Source organism: Saccopteryx leptura, chromosome 1 (assembly GCF_036850995.1).
Source record: "Saccopteryx leptura isolate mSacLep1 chromosome 1, mSacLep1_pri_phased_curated, whole genome shotgun sequence".
Lineage (NCBI taxonomy): Eukaryota > Metazoa > Chordata > Mammalia > Chiroptera > Emballonuridae > Saccopteryx > Saccopteryx leptura.
In genome coordinates this window covers 191869735-191892679 of record NC_089503.1, presented here as the reverse complement: position 1 = coordinate 191892679, position 22945 = coordinate 191869735, and the positions used below count along the sequence as shown (strand labels likewise).

General features: G+C 42.9%; 1 protein-coding gene across 1 annotated transcript in view; it reads left to right on the top strand.

Annotated features, from left to right (window-relative positions):
- Nucleotides 1-22945, top strand: part of CCSAP (centriole, cilia and spindle associated protein) — a 38686-nt gene that overhangs the window by 9590 nt on the left and 6151 nt on the right. Inside the window, exons 3-6 of the mRNA XM_066383518.1 lie at nucleotides 3810-4078; nucleotides 5368-6025; nucleotides 11781-11886; nucleotides 14034-15109. Coding sequence (XP_066239615.1) covers nucleotides 3810-4078; nucleotides 5368-5544 — 446 coding nt within the window. The 3' untranslated portion in view covers nucleotides 5545-6025; nucleotides 11781-11886; nucleotides 14034-15109. The remainder of the gene's footprint in view (nucleotides 1-3809; nucleotides 4079-5367; nucleotides 6026-11780; nucleotides 11887-14033; nucleotides 15110-22945) is intronic.

Sequence of the window (22945 nt, the reverse complement as noted above, 5' to 3'; positions counted from 1 at the left end):
TGTGTACCTGGTCATATTGCAATACACTCATAATGGTGTTTGTAAAATTACCTGTAGGAGTAATTTGAGGCCAATTATCCCAGAGAAGATTCTAGTTTCTTGTATTTGGTGGACAGTCAGTTTTTAACGTCACCCTTTTTGGTTATCCGTGGCAGAAGGGTTGGCCCAGTAGTCCAGCCCACTGTGACCTGTCCCCCACCCCACACTCCCCTCAGGAGATAGCCTGACTGCCCAGTGCTGAGTCCGTCTTCATTCTCAGCCTACTGACTTCTTATTGTATTGGCACTGTTAATTGCTCTCTCCTTTGCTGAAACTCTTTCCTCAGCTTCTGTCCTGGTTAGTTTTTCTACATTTTCAGTTCTACTTTCTCTGTCTCCCTCCTGGGCTCTTCCTCCCCTGCCTGTCTGCTCGGTGAAAAGTGGTGTCCCCAGGGCCTGTCTCCGCTCCGGTCCTCTGACTCTGCATTTCTTCTGGGTGACCCGGTGCACATCTGAGCCTCAGCTCCCACCTCCTCGCTCACCACCTTCTCTCCTTTCCCCCTTCTTTCTTGAGCTCCTGATTCAGGGTCCAGCTGCTGCCTGCCTGGTTGTTCCAAGTGCATGTCAGACCCAAGGCGCCAAGCCCTCCTTTCTCAATCTTTGGTGGGCCATTGGTCAGAGAATAGCATGACCATTCACAGCAAACCTGTGTGGGAACCGTAGCTTCCCTTTGCCTGCCAGTGCCTGCCTCCTGTCCATTCCCTGTTCACCTGTGGGTCTAACCCAGTGTTGCCCTGGAGAGGCCTATTGAAAAGCATCCTTGGTACCACCTCCCCACTGATCTCAGGTATAGTTCACAGTGTCCAGGTGCATCTGAGCATCTGCCAGGTGTGGTGAGCACCATTGTGGTCGCTTCTTGCCTCTCCACCTGCCATCGCTGTTGGTTACCCACAGAGACTCTGCCATTTTTCCCTAGCTGGCCCTTCCACCTATACCTCTGACCTCACCCATCCTTCACAATTGCAGGTAGAGGCCTTGTTCCTAAAATTTAAATAAGACTGTGCCATTTTATACAGCTTAAAATTCTTCAGGGGGTCTGCATTTCCAGGCTAAAATGGAATCTCCTGAGTTTGAAAAGCAAAGTCTTTCTCTCCCCTTTGCTCCCTGCTCCATGGCTTCATCCAAAGACTCCATACCTGTTGTTTTGAACCATTTTTATTTGTTCTTTCCATGCCTTTAAACAAGCCATTCCCTTGACCTGGGGTTCCCATCCCTACTCTCTTCTGTCCAGCTCCAGCTTGTCTTTAAACTAATCATTGTTGCCTCCTCCAGGCAGGCTTCCCTAGAAGATCTAGGGTAGATGGAATGAAAAAGAAAGAGAGGAAGGGAAATAGTAAGGGTGAGTGGGCTGTTTTCCCTCTTTCTCAGGATTATAACTACATAAGTTGGGGCCCCCTTCTCTTTCGCTTCATCTTGGCCCCAGTGGGCTCCTTCTCCCGCTTCCTAGGTCCAGGGAAGAGGAGAGGCGATGGTGTGGACACATCACTTAGAGAAATATTCGAGCAGTGAAGGTGTGACAGGATGGAAGGTGGCATCGTGTGTCATCCCCAAACAACTCAAGGGTTGGTTGTGAAGATATGGGGCATGGTCATGCAGTCCATTAAACCCCAGGGTCAGAGGTGGACTGTCTCTATCTATCTATCTATCTATCTATCTATCTATCTATCTATCTATTTTCTTTCTATCTATCTATCTATCTATCTATCTATCTATCATCTATCTATCAATCTATCATCTATCTAGTATTTTTCTGTAGTGGGAAGTGGGGAGACAGACTCCCACATGCACCCAACTGGGATCCACCCAGCATGCCCACTAGGGGGCGATGCTCTGCCCATCTGGGCCATTGCTCCGATGTCACGGGAACCTTTCTAGCACCTGAGGTTGAGGCCATGGAGCCATCCTCAGTGCCGGTGCCAACTTTTGCTTTAATGATGTCTTGGCTGCTGGAGGAGAAGAAAGAGACAGAGAGAAAGGAGAGGGGGAAGGGTGGAGAAGCAGATAGGCGCTTTTCCTGTGTGCCCTGACTGGGAATTGAACCTGGGACTTTCACACGTTGCCGACGCTCAACCACTGAGCCAACTGGTCAGGGCCTATCTCTTTCTTAAAATGCTTAGTAATAAATGGGTCCTGGCCAGTTGGCTCAATGGCAGAGCGTTGGTCTGGCGTGTGGATTTCCCGGGTTCAATTCTTAGGGAACACAGGAGAAGCGCCCATCTGCTTCTTCACCTCCCCTGCCCCCCCCCCCCCCGCTTCTCTCTCTCTCTCTGTCTTTCTATCTCTCTTCTCCTCCTCTCCTGCAGCCATGGCTTGATTGGAGTGAGTTGGCCCCTGGGCTCTGAGGATAGTTCCATGGCCTCCGCCTCAGGTGCTAGAATGGCTCCAGTTGCAACGGGGCAATGCACCAGATAGGCAGATGCCCCCTAGTGGGCATGCCAGGTGGATCCCAGTCCGGGCACATGCAGGAGTCTTTCTCTGCCTCCCCTCCTCTCACTGAATAAAGAAACAAAACAAACAAAAGAAACTTAGCAATAAATGAAACTGGTAGAGTCTGGGTCCTTGCTGAGGACAGAAATGACAGATGATGTATCAAGGCTTCTCACATGTACGTGTCGCTGAGTCTGGTCTGCCTGTGCAGGGCTTGCTTCCCTTTGAAGGGAATGTGGCCGAAAGCAAGACAAGAATCACAATGAAGAATAGTAACAAACAAAGAGTATGTATGTCTTGAGAGAGGGAAGAGACTTTGGAATAGCAATCTATAAAGTCATCTGTAAGCCACATTCTGGAGCATCTGAAGCAAGGGGCACCCTTAAAACCAACAACTGGGAGAAGGGAAATGGAGCCCCAGATGCATTAGGAGCTTTTGTTTGAATGTGAAACAAGTGCTCACAGAGGGTGTAAACAAAGTAAGATCGCCTTTACCAAGGATAAAGGTTTATAAGCAAAAAGGAGTGGCAAAATTATAAAAGGTCATTAAAGGAAATAGTTATGTCATAGCGTGTTCATCGCAGGGCGGGCAGCCCCGCCCCCCACCCGAGTTTCCCAGCTCTGCTGATAGAATTGGGGACAGGTAGACAGTCATGGAGGCGTTTTTGTAGCCAGTGAAGGGGAAGCCCCCTGAAAACACTGGCTCTTGCCACGAGCTCTTCACACTCAGGGCACAGAGCTGTATACCAGGTAAGTAACTGTGGAAACCACACCCTATTGTGACAGGGCCTTTCAAATTGAGGTCTCCAGCTATCTCTTAAAAGACAAGAAGCATTTAAGAGCCACACATTCCTACAGAGCAGTTTCCATAACTGTGGAACATCAGGAAGAAATGGAATCCTGGAAATGGAGTTGAGTAACTTAAAAACTGACCTTGTATAGCTGCTGGGTGGTCTCCACAAATACAGATCTTCCCTAAAGCGTCTTCCCTGAAGATGATGGCTTGGACTTGGGAGTTTGGAGAAAGCCATTAGGTCGCTGAGATCTCTTAATTTTAGTATTTAATTGCGATGCTTAATTTTAGAATATGAGTGACAGTAGCTGCTTTTGAATAGGCTTGGTTTGACCTTGCTGTATTTGTTGTTGGATTTAAAAATAGGATAGACTGGAAATTATTATACAAGCTTGTTTCTGCTGTAAGTGAAACTTGTGAATTGAATTAAAAGTGAAAATGTTACTGACTCAATTAACCATAATGTAGTCTCCAACCCAACTATTTAAAGGAATTATATGTAATCCTGATTTTAAAGCATGTTCACCTTGTTTTGTCTCTTTTTAAAAAAGCATCGCCAATAAACAATGTAAAGGAAAAACCTGAAGAAGAGACCAGGAGAAAAGAGACTGACCAGTTACCCAGCAGTATCAAACCTCGACAACAACCCAGTGCCTTGTTCACTAGAGGAAATAGGAAAGCTGTCAAAAGTCCTCAGAGATCATCAAGTAAAATTAAAGAAAAGAAGCATCCGTTTGCTCTTTATGGGTGGGGAGAAAAACAGATGGATACAGGAAGCCAGAAAACTCACAACGTCTGTGCTTCTGCCCCAGTGCATGAGGTGTGTTCGTATGTAGCCTGCTTTTCTGCTTGTCCTTGGAGGGTGGGCTCAGCTACGTTCCTGTCAGAGTATCGTGCCCAGTGACACTGGGATGCTTGGGGTCATGGTGCATCTTAGGGGATGGTACACTGGGCCAAGGAAAGTCCCGAACAAGGCATCTGATTAGCAAACAGGAGGATTCTGGATGCTGGCTGCCTGGAGATCAGGAGTTCAAGGGTACCTCAGAGGGCTTACCAGCACAGAGCCTGGTGAAGAAGGGAACAGAGTCTGGGTCCTTGAGTTCCTGGGGGGTCAGGAAGTGCTGAGCAGGGGCACAAAAGGGCCGGTAGCTGCCCGTCCGGATTTGCTGTTGGCATCTTGCGGTTTCTAGTCCCTGTGGCTCTGATAACTGGTATTTCCTTGGCTCCTCTTGTCATTGGTTTGTCTGTTAGCCTGCTTTCCCTATAGCTCTTGCCATCTGCCAGAGACTCCCTTTTGCTCTTCGCATTAAATTCGAATGGTGGTGTTTCCCCTGCTCAGACTACTTCCCCTTTTATTCCTGCAAGCTTCAGCTCTCCTCTGACTCCTGGATTGTCTCTATTTGATGGCCTGAGAACATGGCAGATGGGTGGGTCCTCATGTGTAGAGCCACAAAAACAATTGTGTTTGTTAGTATTACTTCTAGCATGACAGCCTAAAGCAAAGAATGAATGAAAAGAAACAAAGTGCAGACTGAATTCTGACCGAACACCATAATCATTTCACTGTACAGCCTTCTAAACCCTTGCAGATGGTTATGTCAAGTGACATTTGAGATAACAAAGCTGTGGTTTGACAAAAGGCCTGGTACTTCCATGGGATTAAGTTCAACAGGGTTTATCTATAGTATCAAATGTCTTAGGTTATAAAATCTCTTGAGATTTATTTTTATTTATTTTTTACTATTTTGCTGCAAAACACTTAAAATCCTTTAATGGAATATTTGTTCATGCTTCATACTAAGCAGATCCAATAATTTTCCAGAGCCAGTTTCTAGAGGCACATGCAAATTTGTTGCTTATTTACATCTAACACTTCATGCAGCAGACATTTTCAGGGCTGGTTGCTTTATCACTGTCAGTGGTTCCACCCCAGTATCTGGACGTGGCTCTTTGGGAACAGCTTTGATAAGCAGAACTGAAAATGATGAGGCTGGGCTGGCCTCTGTCCTTACTTTAGGTGACCTGGGGTGGCTTCTTTGTAAATGTTTTTGCCAATGAGTTCAAAAGCCACTTTAAGTTATTATCCTTTAATTTTTGAACTCTCTTCAGATTCACGAATCAGCATTACGAGCCAAGAACAGAAGGCAGGTGGAAAAAAGGAAACTGGTTGCCCAGAGGCAGCGGGCCCACTCTGTTGATGTGGAGAAAACCAGAAGGGTCAAGCCTTCCTCCTCAGAGAACCCGTGGATGACCGAATACATGAGATGCTACTCGGCCAGGGCCTAGAGGGAGACGCCACTGCTCGAGACAGGCTCCTTTCAGAAGTGTAAATAAAAGAAAGAACAAAGATACAACAAAGCATCAATAGAAACCAGAGACCGGTTTAAGAAGCCAACCAATTATTCTTAGGGAATTTCCGAAAGATTGTTCTTTTTAGATGAATCCTGGTCACCTGCCTCAGTTGCAGGGTGACAGTTGAAGCCATAGACATTTGGTTATTTTTGAAGATAATTCCTGAAACCTTTGAAATTCTTGTAAGGGTTTTGTTTTAAAGCATCTTAATCTTTTAAGATATTGACACCAAATGCCTTTAAATGGTTATAGATGCTTAACATTCAGTTTTTTTTTTTTCCTAAGTTCAGGCAGCGCCCATTTTTGTCCTGTCCTGAACAACTTTCCACATTCCGTAGCCAGTAAGATCATTCCCAACTTGAGCATAAGACTCATTTTCCTTCTGTGTCGTTTTGTGAAAGGCTATCCAGTCACGGTGAGTTTCAGTGCTCACGTTGCTTCCATGTGTTCTGAAACTAGAACTTTGGTAGCTTCTGAACAGTTCAACTTAATTGTATTTCAGTTCGGCGCTTCATGTAGACTGATATTTAAGAATTATCTGGGCTGGCCCTGGCCAGTTGGCTCAATGGTAGAGTGTCGGCCTGGCGTGCAGGAATCCCGGGTTCGATTCCTGGCCAGGGCACACAGGAGAAGTGCCCATCTGCTTCTCCACCCCTCCCCCTCCCCTTCCTCTCTGTCTCTCTCTTCCTCTCCCGCAGCTGAGGCTCCATTGGAGCAAAGTTGGCCCGGGCGCTGAGGATGGCTCCATGGCCTCTGCCTCAGGCGCTAGAATGGCTCTGGTTGCGACAGAGTGACACCCCAGATGGGCAGAGCATCGCCCCCTGTGGGCATGCCGGGTGGATCCTGGTCAGGTGCATGCGGGAGTCTGTCTGACTGCCTCCTCATTTCCAACTTCAGAAGAAAAAAAAAAAAAAGAATTATCTGGGCTGGGTTAGGGCCACCTTTTTTCTCTTTCCATTGTCGTCCAGGCACTTAGTGTTTAATAGTTCAAATGCATTCCAGTAAAAAGGACCAGTACATTGTGTTGTGGAATACTGAAGTTTTTTTGAGTCAAAGTCTGTTGTAGCACTTTTTTTTTTAAATTGTCAGATTTTTTTTTTAAAGCACATAATGAGGAATCGGTCACTTGCTGCTGGCCCACACTCATGTGGACTTTCATCCCTCTATAACAGTTGGTAATGATGTTTAGCACTTACCTGAAATTCTGTTTGATGGAACTGAGATTGTCTCGCTTGCTTACTGGAGATCAATTAGGCACCCATCAGAAATGTGGTCCACCCTGCTTTCTGTACTTTTCCCTCTATAGAACTCACTAATGACAAAGCCTCTTTTATGTACATATTCAGACTTCTGGTTGAAATACATAAATACATACATTACTCCTAGATTCCTATATAGGACTTAATGTGTAGGTACAAAGGTAAGGATGTGTATGAATGAAATGTTCTTTCTCTTTAGTACATTTGCTTTTGAGACAGAAAAAGTGGTTTTAAGAAAACACTGGTTTCCAGGAACCTACAAGAAGGAGGAGTGAGTGCTAAGTTCTTCAAAAGAGGGAAGAATGTACTTTACCAACTTAGCACTTGGAGATGTATGAATGAAAATTTGTTGTTTGGATGTGGGGTTGAGCATTTCCTTGATATTTTTACTCTGAGTCTTTTGGAGTATTATGGTCACTTTATAGAAAGATGTTTTAAATATTTTGCGGTAAATTATTTTACAAAGAGAGCTCTCCTAATCATTGAGGTATGTATTTAATAAGAGGAAGTTCTGTATGTTGTCCAAAACAACCTTACTGGTAATTCTGGTGGCTTTTGCTGTTGTTCTTATTAAAGTCCTTAAACATTGCAAGTACCTTAAACATCAAATTAATGTGGTAATTGCATGGTGTAGCTGATGGGGAGTACTGCCCTCTAAAACCACTTCCTGTGTGTTCGGGGTATCCCTCCTGCTCAAGTGTTCACATTGCACCTGACAATCTTAGGCAAGAGAGCCCTGGGGGTAGCTCAGGCTCCTCACTGACAGACTGCCTTAGAAACGCAGCTTCCTCCAGGCCTCGGACAAGCCAGATTCTCCCTTTTAGAAAACAGACTCGTATTTAATGAACTTACTACTGAAAACTCCAGATGGAGATCTGGAAAAACCTAGAAAGCAATATTGTCCATTTTTTCCCCTTTTAAAATAGAGGACAAATGAACAAGACTTAAAAATATATATATTTTTTCCATTGATTTGAGAGAGAAGCATCAACGTGTTGTTTCACGTAGCTGTTCCATTTAGTTGTGCACTCATTGGTTGCTTCTTATACGGGCCCTGACTGGAGGGTTGAACCTGTGACCTCAGGTGTGCTGGGTTGACAGTTTCTCCACTGAGCCACCTGGCCAGGAATGAATAAGACTTTTAAAGTACTTTTTTTTCTTTCTTTTTCTTAAATTTTATTTATTGATTTTTAGAGAGTGGGTAGAGAAGAGAAGGAGAGAAAGAGGGGAGAGAAGCAGGAAGCATCAAGTCATAGTAGTTGCTTCCTGTATGTGCCTTGACTGGGCAAGCCCAGGGATTTGAACCAGCAACTTCTGTGTTCTAGTGATGCTTTATATACTGTGCCACCACAGGTTAGGCTTTTAAAGTACTGTTAATGTGCATGAATTAGTTGTGAGAATAAATCTACATGAATTAGTTGTGAGCCCTCTTTGCAAGTCACTAGGTTAGGGTCCCTTTTTTTTCTCTGTGGGGGTGAAAGTAAGCTTTTAGAGTCTCTGAAAAATTTTTTTTTTAAAGTTGTAGCAATTTGATGGTCTAGAAACTGATGTGGTTGTAATCATGTTTCTAATTCCTGGGACAACTTGCAAGACAGCAAGATAGTTTAAAATTACCTTTCATGTTGAAAAGTTTGAAACAGCTCAGGAATCCAGTGATATTTAAAATATAGGATAAAATGATTGGTACAAGACTCTTTTTAAATTTTTGGTTTTAAGCCCTAATTAAAACAAATTGCTATAAGCATGTTTCTGTGTTAGCTTGTATTAAGAGAAGTAATAGAATATTGGATAACATTTGCACTCTCCTGGATCTAGGTGAGTGACAAACAGGAATCAATAGTTTTTATTTATTTTTATAACCTGAAAGACTACTCTTACTTGGTTCCTCTGGTTACAGCATATGTATTACCAACACTCTCCATAAAATTTCTAAAGGTATAATAGGGTATAGTTTATTACTCATCTTGTAGTAGGCATATATTTATGCCACTTCATATATAATAGCCTTGTCATTTAAAAATTTTTATTGATTGAGAGAGAGGAAGGGGAAGAGAGAAAAACATCAATTTATTAATCCACTTACTTATGTATTAATTGAGTCTTGTATGTGCCCTGACTGGGGATCAAACCATACCCTCAGTGTATTGGAACAATGCTCTAACCAGCTAAGCTACCCAGCCAGGGCCTAGCTTTGTCATTTTCATGCCAGGAAACTCAGCTAACTAAATTGCATGGAACAATGGTTGCTATTTGAATTATTGGAAATCATAACATCCAAAACAGAATACTGTACAGTTTGCAGGCTTAATACAAAATCTTTAGTGTATTCTCCTCCTCCTTTAAATTGATGTTGTCATGGGCTTAATCCATGGGATGTTCTAGTACCTGATATTTAAAATGTTCGAAAGTATTACTGGCAAAGGGAGTGAGGTGAAGCATAGCTTAGAAATAAAAGCTTTTCCTGTTGACTGCTTCGGTAAAAAAGTGGGTAATTTTACGTTTTACTGGATTAAATTAAAAATGGTGCTAATGTTTATAAAGGCTGATTCTATATTGGTTTGATATCAAACTGCTAACGCCTGACTCATAAGGTCCTCAATATAGTGTTGCGATCCATTAAATATTTTTAAAAGTGGACCTAAAAATGTGACCTGATCATTTCAAAATGTTTGCATTGGAAATGGCTTTTTGTGCAGTGGGATGAATTGGGAGCTATTCAGTGGAAGTGTATACTTAATCCCAAATTCTGTGCAAGGAACTGTGTCTAGATTTTTTACCCTAATTTGTTCCCGTCAAGCCTGCTCCTATGAAATGAGAAACAGCTACTCCTTTAATACTTATTTCCATTTTGAAAGGCAGGACACCTAAATGAAGACGTCAGAATCTTCTTTTTGGATTAAAAAGAAATAATTAGCAACGCTCCCCATACTATAAGTTCATTTTGCATACTGCCTTCACTTTAATGTTCTGAAGGAACAAAGTCTGGGCACTTATAATCACAATGCTCAGTCAGTGGGAATTTTGGGTTGTCTTTTCTAAGAACTATGTGTTGCTTTTTGCTTATATTTCATATTGCAGTTACTTGGAAAAATGTGAATAAAGTTAATTAATATGACAAGCTGGAACTTCTGATTTGTGGGATATAATCCTGATTAGTACATCAATGGTTGAAGAAAATGTATGATCATATTGACTCCTATGTGGGTTTTTCATCAGAGAAGTGTTTAACAAGGTATGTTAGATACAGCTAGAAAGATACTCCCTGTAAATAAACTTTTTCCATTACCTCACACCTTCCTATTGTTTTGAAAATTACAAAAGTAGTAGTGTATAGTTAAAATAATTTAAAAGAGAAGTATAGAGTAAAAAAAAAATAACTACACTAAATACCCACTCTTCAAATATATGTCTTCTCCCTGAATATTCTAAGTTGGGTGATTCTTAAAGCCAGGCTGATTAACAGAACCACCTGGGGGGGGGGCGGCTCTGGGCCCATCTACTGTGGCCCCTCTGGAGTTGGGAGAGAGTGGGGAATTTGGGGGGGGGGGGCGGGAATAGATGGGAGCCTGGCTTGCCTCCACCTGGTCCTGGTATTGAACCTGGCTGGGAGGGCACTTTGAACATCACCATCTATAAAATGCTGAGATTTGGGGATGGTAAGGTATAAATCCTGAAATTTCACTAAAAAGAGTAACTTTTTCTAGGAATAAAATTTGAACATACGGTAAGTCTGTTAAACCAACAATAAAAGCATCTGGCACTAACGATTTTTAAAAAGGACCAGGGCTCTTGCTTAAGTAGGCCAGGGTTACGGCTTTCTCACGCGCTCTGACGCTAACGCACACACTGCTCCACTTTCCTCCGGACAGGGACGGATGTCCCCAGGGGTTCCCATGGCGTCTGCTTTATAACAACGTGCTCCACAGCCTGTGTGGAGCTGTTCATAGAATAAAAAGGTACTTTCTTGATGACAACCCCAGGATTTATGGCAAAAGTTCAAAGTTAAGAAAGACAAAATATAAGCTTTCATTTCAAAAATAGAAGTCTTGTGGATTTCGGTCTGGGTCTCCTGCTCTACTAGTGGGAGTGAAACTGGCCCAAGTTCCCTGGAAGGCTATTTGGCTTGATCGACCTTAAAAACAAAATGTCATCTTTGACTTAACAATTCCACTCCTGAGCGTTTCCTTGCATCCCCTCATCTCCCCCCCCCCCCCCCCCCCGTGGGTGCATACTGGCCCCTGGGGGGCACAGACACACCGCCTCTGCTAGGGAGCCTGACCTACAGCAGGAGGAAGTGCGGGGCAGTCTGTCTTGAAGCAGTGTCTTGAACACTGAAAACGAAGGCAAGCTCCCTGCTCCCAGCGCTGCCTGCGCATCCCACACTGGCTCCCAGAGGCTCAGGGTGGCCTGTGGGAGGCGGGACAGCGCCTGCTGCTCAGCACTTTGCTCTGTGGCTGTTGTTTCGGTGTGAATTCAACACTGGCTTTGCTGTCAAGGAAAGGTAGTTGGAACTACATAGTTAAGAGTGACCACTTGCAAAAATTGACATTGCCATTAGTTAATCCTTTATTGTTTTCATGACTTAGGTGATGATTACTACATCTGTTTCTCTTTCCTGTTGAATGGCTTGAAGATTTCAGCATTGGGGAGTTGCCCGTGTCTGTGCTGCTCACTGGTCTTTGAGAGGAACCCAGGGAGTTAAGACCAGATGCTGGCTTTCTGCCAACAGCTCCCTGGAGTTGCTTACTTTGCTAGGGCCCCCTCCTTCGGGAGGGCACCATGACCCACACTTAGTCCGGCCTTTGCCCGGTGCTCACTTGTGCGTGGTCCCTGACACTCAGGTTTCCTCTTGTCTTCCTGCTGAGCTTTCCACAACCCTTCCATTGACTTCGACTTTCACTTCATGCTTAGCTGAGTGCTCTGCTGTGCAGGACCACCCAGTGATGGAGCAGACCTGACCTCTCGGGAGGATCTCTGTGAACAAACACCACCCCAGGCCCAATGTGGAGGCTACTAGGTGGGTCCCAAAACAGAACTAGGTTAAAGTCTGAAGCAACGGGTTAGCTTTAAAGCCAAAATCACTCCTGGAAATAACAAGAAGAAAAGAGGATGGCCAGAGTAGAATAATCTGATACTTACAGATTAACTGGGGAAAAAAAAATCCTGAGTAATAAAAATTTTCTTCTGTTCCTGCTCAAGGACTAAATTAAATAAATAGACATGAGAAGCAACATAGGCAAGGGCCAGCCTGGGTTTATGGTTTATTGGCATATAGCACAGGAGTGTTGCCACAATAAATACACTAGATGTTGCAGGTGAGGGATGCAAATTCCACTTTGAAAGGCAGCCATCTCCCCATCAGGGGAAGGCAGAAGCCAGGAGCACGGCCTCAGGTGCATTATTACCGGTTCGGGAGAAATATTTAACTCATAAGCAGCTTCAGTAATGGACAGCTTTGAATGCTGAGGACAAGAAGATTGTGATAATCATTCTGAACACCAGTTAGCATACATTTTCAGTCATGCACTTTGAATTTGTTTTCAGTTTACTGAGGGCCGGGACAAGAAAGCAAGTTGTCAAACTTTCAAGTTTGTTTGTTTTTTTATCAAAACTTAGTCTCACAGTGATTAACTTAACCCACTTCTAACAAGTAAGCACTAAACACATTTTAAAAAATGGAAAATAGTCTTACAGGTTAAAGTGTAAACTGTTTATGGTTATTTTATTATTATTATTTTTTACAGAGACGGAGAGAGAATCAGAGAGAGGGATAGATAGGGACAGACAGAAAAGGAGAGAGATGAGAAGCATCAATAATTAGTTTTTCATTGAGACACCTTAGTTGTTCATTGATTGCTTTCTAATATGTGCCTTGACTGTGGGCCTTCAGCAGACCGAATAACCCCTTGCTCGAGCCAGTGACCTTGGGTCCAAGCTGGTGAGCTTTTGCTCAAACCAGATGAGCCCGTGCTCAAGCTGGCGACCTCGGGGTCTCAAACCTGGGTCCTCTGCATCCCAGTCTGATGCTCTATCCACTGCGCCACCACCTGGTCAGGCTGTTTATGGTTCTTAAAATGACAATAAACACATATATTTGAAATTTACAAAACTTTGAGGGAAAAAGCATTCCAGTCAACAGAAATCCCTATGTTCTGCTGACTGCGCTGTGCAGGGGAGGCTGCAGACTGCCCCGGGCCTGCCATCCACTTCCTGGGGGTATGCAGCCCCCACTTAAGCATTGGGCCCCCCACTGGGAGATGGGCCTAACATCTGCTCTGTATCACAGCAGATTGTTTTGAAGGTTAATTCAAATGATAAATGTGAGAACATCTTTTTTTTAGTTGTAAAAAATGCTATGTCCCTTCAAGTTTTATTATATGGACATTTCATTTGGCTATTAAAAATAAGGAGCTTGTCAAACAAAAAATTCTCTAGTAATTTCACTAATAAACTGATTTTCAAAGAAGAAAAGTGGGCATTAAGTCCTATACTTCAATCAGAGACACAGAGAACAACCAAATGGGCACTCAACAACTGCCTTTCTTTTCTTTTTTCTTTTTTTAGAGGATTTTATTTATTGATTTTAGCGAGAGGATATATAGAGAGAAAGGTGGAGGGGGAAGTAGGAAGCATCAACTCAGATGCTTCCCATAGGTGCCTTGACCAGGCAAGCCTGGGGTTTGGCACTGGTGACCTCAGCGTTCCAGGTTGATGATTTAGCCACTGCGCCCCCACAGGCCAGGCAGCAGCTACCTTTCCCAAGTGCAGAAATACACTTCTTATGACTCAGAGAGGCCCAAAGTCTGAAAAATCAGGTAAAAACATACATAAACAACCTAAATAGAACATTTAAGAACTTCACATGAAATCATTCAATCTTAAAGTTTGGTAGGAATACTATTATTTGTTATTCCTATACTAATCCTTTGAAAAGCCAGCAGGTATGAAGTTTTCAAGATCTAAGGATAGCTCTGGCTTCTGCTTCACATGGGGACTTGTCAACAGTAACAGAATGTGTGTAATGAACAGATCTGAGAGATTCGACACTTTTCACCTCTGAGCATTTATGACCCATCATACAATCCAGGACATCATACAATACTTGGACAGCTGAGGCCTGGAAGCAGAAGTGGATTGACAATAATATCCTCAGTTTTCTTACAGCCTTCAAGACTGGAGCTGCATTCTTACAGGGACAGATCCATGAGGATACAGACCCCCGCGTCTGGATGACTGCTTGTCCACAGGCTGCTCATAAAGCACCAAGAGGCTAAGAGTGCACAGACAGCATGCCCAAGGAATATGAATCCAAACCACAGCATCGGCAGCCTAGACATTAAAGTTCATCATATGGTTCTTAACCATAGAACAGGGGTCGGGAAACTTTTTGGCTGAGAGAGCCATGAATGCCACATATTTAAAAATGTAATTCCATGAGAGCCATACAACGACCCGTGGACGTTACGCATTATCCAATAAAAATTTGGTGTTGTCCCAGAGAACAGCTGTGATTGGCTCCAGCCACCCACAACCATGAACATGAGTGGTAGGAAATGAATGGATTGTAATACATCAGAATGTTTTATATTTTTAACATTTTTTTTATTAAAGATTTGTCTGTGAGCCAGATGCAGCCATCAAAAGAGCCACATCTGGCTTGCAAGCCATAGGTTCCCAACCCCTGACATAGAATGTAAAATAAAAGAATTTGATAACTGTATAATGAAGGCAACATTTCAAAAGGAAACAGGGTGCTCTAGGAGATAGGATTTTTGGCAATTTTAAAATAATATGTCATGGAGAAAGTAGTTTTGGATTGAAATTATGGGGAATCTTTAGCTCCATGAACTTGAATGTCCAAATGTCTCCTCCAGGTTTGGGAAGTTCCCAGCCATTATTTTTTCTAATAAGCTTTGTGCCCCCTTTCTCCTCTCTTCTCCCTCTGGGACTCCAAATGATGCATAGATTGTCTCTCCATGGTGTTACAGAAGCCCCATAGGACTTCTTCCCTCTTTTTCATTCTCTTCCCTTTTTGCTTCTCTGGTGGCATATTTTCAAATGATATCTTCAAGGTCACTGGTTCTTTCTTCTGCTCATACCAGTCTGTTGTTGAAGCTTTCTATTGAATTCTTCAGTTCACCCACTGTGTTCTTCAGCTCCAAAATTTGTGTTTTTTTATGCTATTTCTTTGTTGAACTTCTCATTTTGTTCTTACAGTGTTTTCTTGATTTCATTAAATTGTGTTCTGTAGCTCTGTGAGCATCTTTAGAACAATTATTTTGAGTTATCAGCAATTTCTGAAAGCTTCTGGAAGCTTACTGTGTCCCTTTGTTGGTGTTGTGTTTCCCTGATTCTTGCAATCCCTGTATCCCTGAGAAGCAGTGCATTAAGAAGCAGTCACGCCTGACCAGGCAGTGGTGCAGTGGATAGAGCCTTGGACTGGGATGTGGAGGACCCAGGTTCGAGACCCCGAGGTCGCCAACTTGAGTGCGGGTTCAGCTGGTTTAAGCAAGGCTCACCAGCTTGAGCCCAAGGTTGCTGGTTTGAGCAAGGGGTCACTCGGTCTGCTGTAGCCCCACGGTCAAGGCACATATGAGAAAGCAATCAATGAACGACTAAGGAGCTGCAACAAAGAATTGATGTTTCTCATCTTTCTCCCTTCCTGTCTGTCTGTCCCCATCTGTCCCTCTGACTCTGTCTCTGCTACAAAAAAAAAAAGAAAAAAGAAAAAAAAAAGAAAAGCAGTCACCTCTTCCAGACTTTAAAAACTGACTTTGGAAAGGAAAGACCTCTGGGTGGGGGCATGCTGGAGTGTGCTATGACCCCAGCCAGGACAATGGCAGAGTGCCAAGTGCAGAGGCTCCAGGTCTTGGAGGGCGGGGTCCATGTTTTATTCGTTCAGGCCACTGAGGTCCACGGCATCAACTATGTGGCCTTGGAAAGCACTGCCGGAGTCCTCAGTGGTGCCTCAGGTTCAGTGTGAAGGGACCATGACAGGCAATGGTGATTGCCAGAGAACACACTTGGTTAGGGGGTCTAGATGCAGGTGCTTGTGTAGTGGCAGGGACTGGTTGCACACACACATGTATTGGTGGGGGACAAAGCCAGAAAGGGCCTGGGTCAACTGGAGGGCAACAGAAGCTATGAGGGGTCCTGGCTGTTGGTGTTTTCTACCACGTTTACAGTCTCCCCAAGGGCATGTGCACAACCAGGAGGAGGGAGATACAATTGAATCAACTGCTGCGGGCCAGTGACTGGAGATGGGACCAAATTCAGGCCCACGAGCAGACGTGGGGGCTTGGCTGTCTGTTTGCACTTGCATGAATGCAGAATAGGTCAATAATGAGTCAGGCTGGCCACCTGCAAGTGCATGGCCAGAGGGTCTAGCCACAAATGTGCCCAATGCAGTAGCAGTCAGCCATGGGGGCCTGGGCTGGCATCTGGCATTCTTGTAGCTGCAGAGGCCTGGGCAGGCTGCCAGTGTGGGTCCAGGGCCTGGTCAAGATAAGGGGAGGGGTTGGAGAGGGACTCAGATGGTTGGCACCTGTGAATGGGAGTATCCATGGTGAAATCTGCAGGTGTCCATTGCAGTTGTGCTGGCCACTGATTTCTTCAGTGGTGCAAACTGCTGGGGACTTCTGTAAATCAGGTCCCTGGCACCATGGCCACTCCTGCTGTGTGGCTGACATGATAGCCTTCCTCCTTTTTTGTTCCTGGAAATCTCTGTTGTTTTGCTGGTCTCTGGCTGGGGTGAAACTGAAGTAGGTTCACGTGGTGCCCTGAAAGGCTAGGGAAGCTGTTCGCTCACCCCTCCCTTCACCAGTGAGCAGAAGTCGCCCTAGCCGGGCAGTTCTGTCTTGGGGCTGAGTGTTGCTGACCTGGAGGATGGGATGATGCTGGCTCAGTGAAGCAGTCCTTCCTTCCTTTTTATGTGATTACTCTCAGGGTTTTTGTTTTACTGTGGTGCTGAAGTTTCTTAACTAGACACCTGAGTTCTCCGATATCTGTTTCTGGACAGCTGTCTTACTGTTGACCTTTGGGGGGGGGATGCAGGGTCTCCTATTTTGCTATCTTGGTGAGGACACTTGGACGCTATAAAACTCTTGCCCAGAAAGGGAGAAATTTAGTAGGACTGAATGACCACCTTTTGGGGTTTTGCAAAAAGAGATCTTGAAGTGGATAGGCTGGATATCCAGGTACTTTAGAAAGTCTTGGCATAGATGACGTCAGAGTAATGGAGCGGTAGGAAGCGATACCGATAAATCTCCCCCAAAACTCAACAAGATCTTCAACCAGAAACAGAAAAGCCTATCCTTGGAGCCTCCAGATGTGTTGCAATACACCCAAAGGTATGGTCAAGCGAAAAATTGGCTAAATATATAATCAAACCCCGAAGGAAATAGGGAGTAAGAAATGCTTCACCTTCCTCAATAACCTAAACAGGGCGGCGTTCACTGGGAACTGAGAATATAGAAACTGAGGCAGGCAAAGGGGGTGAAGAGATCCAGGCCGCAGCACAAACGGCCGAACCAGGCTGTGGCACAGAGATCCAAGCTGAGGAAAAACTGTTCCTGTGGCAACCCGGGCAATACAAGCTAACACTCGCGCCAAACCCAAAGAAAGACAAGCAGGGCAGCCATTTTCCCCGATCTCCTGGTCGGCGTGCGCAGATAGTGGGCGAGAAGATTCCTTTCAAAGCCCCGAGACTGTGCGCCTGTGTTACCCCACAGAGGGGCAGAGTCAAAAGCCTCTGTGTGGGCCAAAAGTGGAATCTCTGGGCCGCCCCAGCGCCCTGGGAAAGCTGCGCAAGGGGACAGAGCGAGAGCCAATTCCAACGCTGGAACTTTTCCGTACGGGTGGGGGTTTCACTCAGAAGGTGAGGCGGCCGGCCTGATATCCTGGTCTGCGCGCGCGCAGATACTGAGCCGAGAGATTCCTCCGAGTGCCTCGGCAGTGGGCGCCCATGTTATCCCACAGAGGAGCAGAGTCAGGGGCCTTTGTGTGGGCCAAAAAGCGGAATCTTGGGCCGCCCCAGCGCCCTGGGAAAGCTGCGCAAGGGGACGGAGCGAGAGCCAATTCCAACGCTGGAACTTTTCTGTGCGGGTGGGGGTTTCACTCAGAGTGTGAGACTGCTGGCCTGATATCCTGATCTGCGTGCGCAGATAGTGGGCGAGAGATTCCTCCAAGTGCCTCGGCAGTGCGCGCCCATGTTATCCCAGAGTGGCAGAGCCAGAGGTCTTTGAGTGGGTGGAAGCCCCGCCTGATTATGCTAGCAGCTCTGACTGACTGAGCCTTACCCAGAGCCCTGTGCTGAGTGGGAATAGAGTGGGGAGTTGCCAGCTCTTTGAGCCTCTTACTATCCAGACAGAGGCAGCAGCTACCCCATAGCTGGATTATCAGACTACTAATTGAGGAAGGAAAGACTAGGAGAAAGGCTCCAGGAACACAGACTCTCTCACTGTCAGAGCCTATAAATGCTAATGAGCCTCGACTGCCAACGAGACTGAAGCACAATACACGACATCGCCATAGAGACTTATCAACTGCAAACCTCTACCTGAGCGTGCCAAAGGGGCAGAACCCGAGGTACAGAGTCACCGACCAGGAAGAGGGAGAGAAAAGAAAAAGCAAGAAGATAACCTCTCAAAATCAAGAATAATACATAGACTTTATAGCCTATCCCATTTTATTATATTTGTTCGTTTGTTTCTCTTATCTTCATTCTTGATATTTTTTATTCCTCCTCCAATTTGGTCATTTAACTCTCTGCCGGTCTTACTCTTTCCTCTCCTTGAACTACACTACCCATAAGTGTTACATCTCCCATTATCTTTTCTTTCCTCTTCCTTTCTATGAGAGTTGCACTCCAAAACCCTTAACTCTCTCTCTCCTCTTTTTTCTTTAGTGGTTCCCTCTTTTTCCTCTCTCTTTCTTTTCTCCCTCTATATTTATATTAGTTTTTTCCTTTCTCCTTTACGTCTCCTCTCATTCAAACCTCAATAACGAACAATATCTTATCTGGGACTCAAACTTAATGTTTGTGGCATTTTGGGGGGTTTTTACTTCACCTTTTTAACACACTAGCAGTGCTCCCATCCCTGGCTCTCCATTTTATCTAGTTCTTGTTCCACTAAATACAATAGTAATTTTTTAATTTGTCCCATTTTCCTGTTTTCCTCTTATTCCTCTCATCATAACTCTTAGTCAACCAACACCTAAAAGCAAATCATTTTATTCTTGACTCAATTTTTTTTCTTATTTGCTTTTTGTGGGTCCATACGCCCCCTTTTTTTTGCCCCTTTATTACTTCTCCCCAATTCAGGCCCTCTATTACAGGCTTTGTTTGTTCTATTTAGTACAATATAATTCACAGTTCACAAGATTTTCTCAAGAAAGAAGGGAGAGGAGAGGAGAGAAAAAAAAGGAGGAGGGGGGGATAATTTCGTTTTTTTTTTATTTTTATTTTATTTTTTTTATTTCATTATTAATTTTTAAAAAAAAAAAACTCTTCAAATTTTTTTTAACTTTTTATTCTTTATTAAATCTCATTAATACTATGAACAAAACCACCCTCAGATGCCATTAAGGAAGAGAAAATCAAATATCATGGATACAAAAGAAAGAGAGGTAACACAGCTAGATGAGGAAAAATCTATGGAGAAAAAATTTAATATATTGGAAACCTTGGAGCTAAATGACAGAGAATTCAAGATAGAAATCCTAAAAATCCTCCAAGATATACAAGAAAACACAGAAAGACAATTTTGGGAGCTCAGAAAACAACTCAATGAACACAAAGAAAATATTTCCAAGAAAATTGAAACCATAAAAACAAATCAAACAGAGATGAAAAACTCAATTCACGAGCTGAAAAACGAGGTAACAAGCTTAGCTAATAGAACAGGCCAGATAGAAGAGAGGATTAGTGAAATAGAAGACAAGCAACTTGAGGCACAACAGAGAGAAGAAAGAGACTCAAAAATTAAAAAAAATGAGATAGCCCAACAAGAATTATCTGGCTCCATCAAAAAGAATAACATAAGAATAATAGGTATATCAGAGGGAGAAGAGAGAGAAAATGGAATGGAGAACATACTCAAACAAATAATAGATGAGAACTTCCCAAGCCTGTGGAAAGAACTAAAGCCTCAAATTCAAGAAGCAAACAGAACTCCGAGTTTTCTTAACCCCAACAAACCTACTCCAAGGCACATCATAATGAAATTGGCACAAACCACGGTAAAGAAAAAATTCTCAAGGCAGCCAGGGAAAAGAAGAATACAAAATATAAAGGAAGGCCCATTAGATTATCATCAGATTTCTCCGCAGAAACTCTACAAGCTAGAAGAGAGTGGACCCCAATATTTAAAGTCCTGAAAGAGAGGAACTTCCAGCCACGAATACTATACGCATCAAAGCTATCCTTTAAATATGAAGGAGAAATAAAAACATTCACAGATACAGAAAAGATGAGGGAATTTATCATCAAAAACCCCCCACTCCAGGAATTACTAAAGGGGGTTCTCCAATCAGACACAAAGAACAAAAAAAAAAACCCAAAGCCACTAGTAAAAGCTCCAAGAAAAACACAATAAAACCAAATTTAAACTGTGACAACAACAAAAAGAAAGGGGGGGAGAGGATGGAGATTAACAGTAGCAAAGGACGATGGAGTGCAAAAGTACTCACAAAATAGTGCGCTACAATGAACAGGGTAGGAACCCTTTTCATTACTTAAAGGTAACCACCATTGAAAAAACCACCACAGAAGCACATGAGATAAAAAAGATAGCAACAGAGGAAAGATGTATGGAATACAACCAAATAAAAACAAAAGATAGAAAAACGAAAGAGAAGGATCAAACAACACAAAACTAACAGAAAGCAATATATAAAATGGCAATAGGGAACTCACAAGTGTCAATAATTACACTAAATGTAAAAGGATTAAACTCACCAATAAAAAGGCACAGAGTAGCAGAATGGATTAAAAAAGAAAATCCAACTGTACGCTGCCTACAGGAAACTCATCTAAGTAACAAGGATAAAAACAAATTCAAAGTGAAAGGCTGGAAAACAATACTCCAAGCAAATAACATCCAAAAAAGAGCAGGCGTAGCAATATTCATATCTGATAATGCTGACTACAAGACAGCAAAAGTACTCAGAGACAAAAATGGCCATTTCATAATGGCTAAGGGGACACTGAATTAAGAAGACATAACAATTCTTAATATATATGCACCAAACCAAGAAGCACCAAAATATATAAGACAGCTACTTATTGACCTTAAAACAAAAACTGACAAAAATACAATCATACTTGGAGACCTCAATACACCGCTGACAGCTCTAGATTGGTCATCCAAACAGAGAATCAACAGATATAGTGGCCTTAAAGAAAACACCAGAGCACCTGGATATGAGAGACATCTACAGGACATTTCATCCCAAAGTGACTGAGTATACATTTTTCTCCAGTGTACATGGATCATTCTCAAGAATTGACCATATGTTGGGCCACAAAAACAACATCAGCAAATTCAGAAAAATCAAAGTTGTACCAAGCATATTTTCTGATCATAAAGCCTTGAAACTAGAATTCAACTGCAAAAAAGAGGAAGAAAATCCCATAAAAATGTGGAAACTAAACAACATACTTTTAAAAAATGAATGGGTCAAAGAAGAAATATGTGCAGAGATCAAAAGGTATATACAGACTAATGAAAGTGACAATACGACATATCAGAATCTATGGGATGCAGCAAAAGAAGTGATAAGTGGGAAGTTCATATCACTTAAGGCATATATGAACAAACAAGAGAGAGCCCAAGTGAACCACCTAACTTCACACCTTAAGGAACTAGAAAAAGAAGAACAAAGACAACCCAAAACCAGCCGAAGAAAGGAGATAATAAAAATCAGAGCAGAAATAAATGAAAATAGAGAACAGAAAAACTATAGAAAAAATTAATAGAACAAGGAGCTGGTTCTTTGAAAAGATCAACAACATTGACAAACCCTTGGCAAGACTTACCAAGGAAAAAAGAGAAAGAACTCATATAAACAAAATCCAAATTGAAAGAGGAGAAATCACCACAGACACCGTAGATATACAAAGAATTATTGTAGAATACTATGAAAAACTTTATGCCACTAAATTCAACAACCTAGAAGAAATCGATCAATTCCTAGAACAATACAACCTTCCTAGACTGAGTCAAGAAAAAGCAGAAAGCCTAAACAGGCCTATTAGTAAAGAAGAAATAGAAAAAACCATTAAAAACCTCCCCAAAAATAAAATTCCAGGCCCTGATGGCTATACCAGCGAATTTTATCAAACATTCAAAGAAGACTTGGTTCCTGTTCTACTGAAAGTCTTCCAAAAAATTGAAGAAGCAATACTTCCAAACACATTTTATGAGGCCAATATAACCCTCATACCAAAACCAGGCAAGGACTGCACAAAAAAAGGAAACTACAGACCAATATCTCTAATGAATACAGATGCTAAAATACTAAACAAAATACTAGCAAATCGAATACAAGAACATATTAAAAAAATAATACATCATGATCAAGTGGGATTCATCCCAGAATCTCAAGGATGGTTCAACATACGTAAAACGGTTAACGTAATACACCATATCAACAAAACAAAGAACAAAAACCACATGATCTTATCAATAGACGCAGAAAAGGCTTTCAATAAAATACTACACAATTTTATGTTTAAGACTCTCAACAAAATGGGTATAGAAGGAAAATATCTCAACATGATAAAGGCCATATATGATAAACCATCAGCTAACATCATATTAAATGGCACTAAACTGAAGGCTTTCCCCCTTAAATCAGGAACAAGACAGGGTTGTCCACTCTCTCCACTCTTATTTAATGTGGTACTAGAGGTTCTAGCCAGAGCAATCAGACAAGACAAAGAAATAAAAGGCATCCATATCAGAAAAGAATAAGTAAAGGTATCACTTTTTGCAGATGATATGATGCTATACATCGAAAATCCCAAAGAATCCACAAAAAGACTACTAGAAACAATAAGCCAATACAGTAAGGTT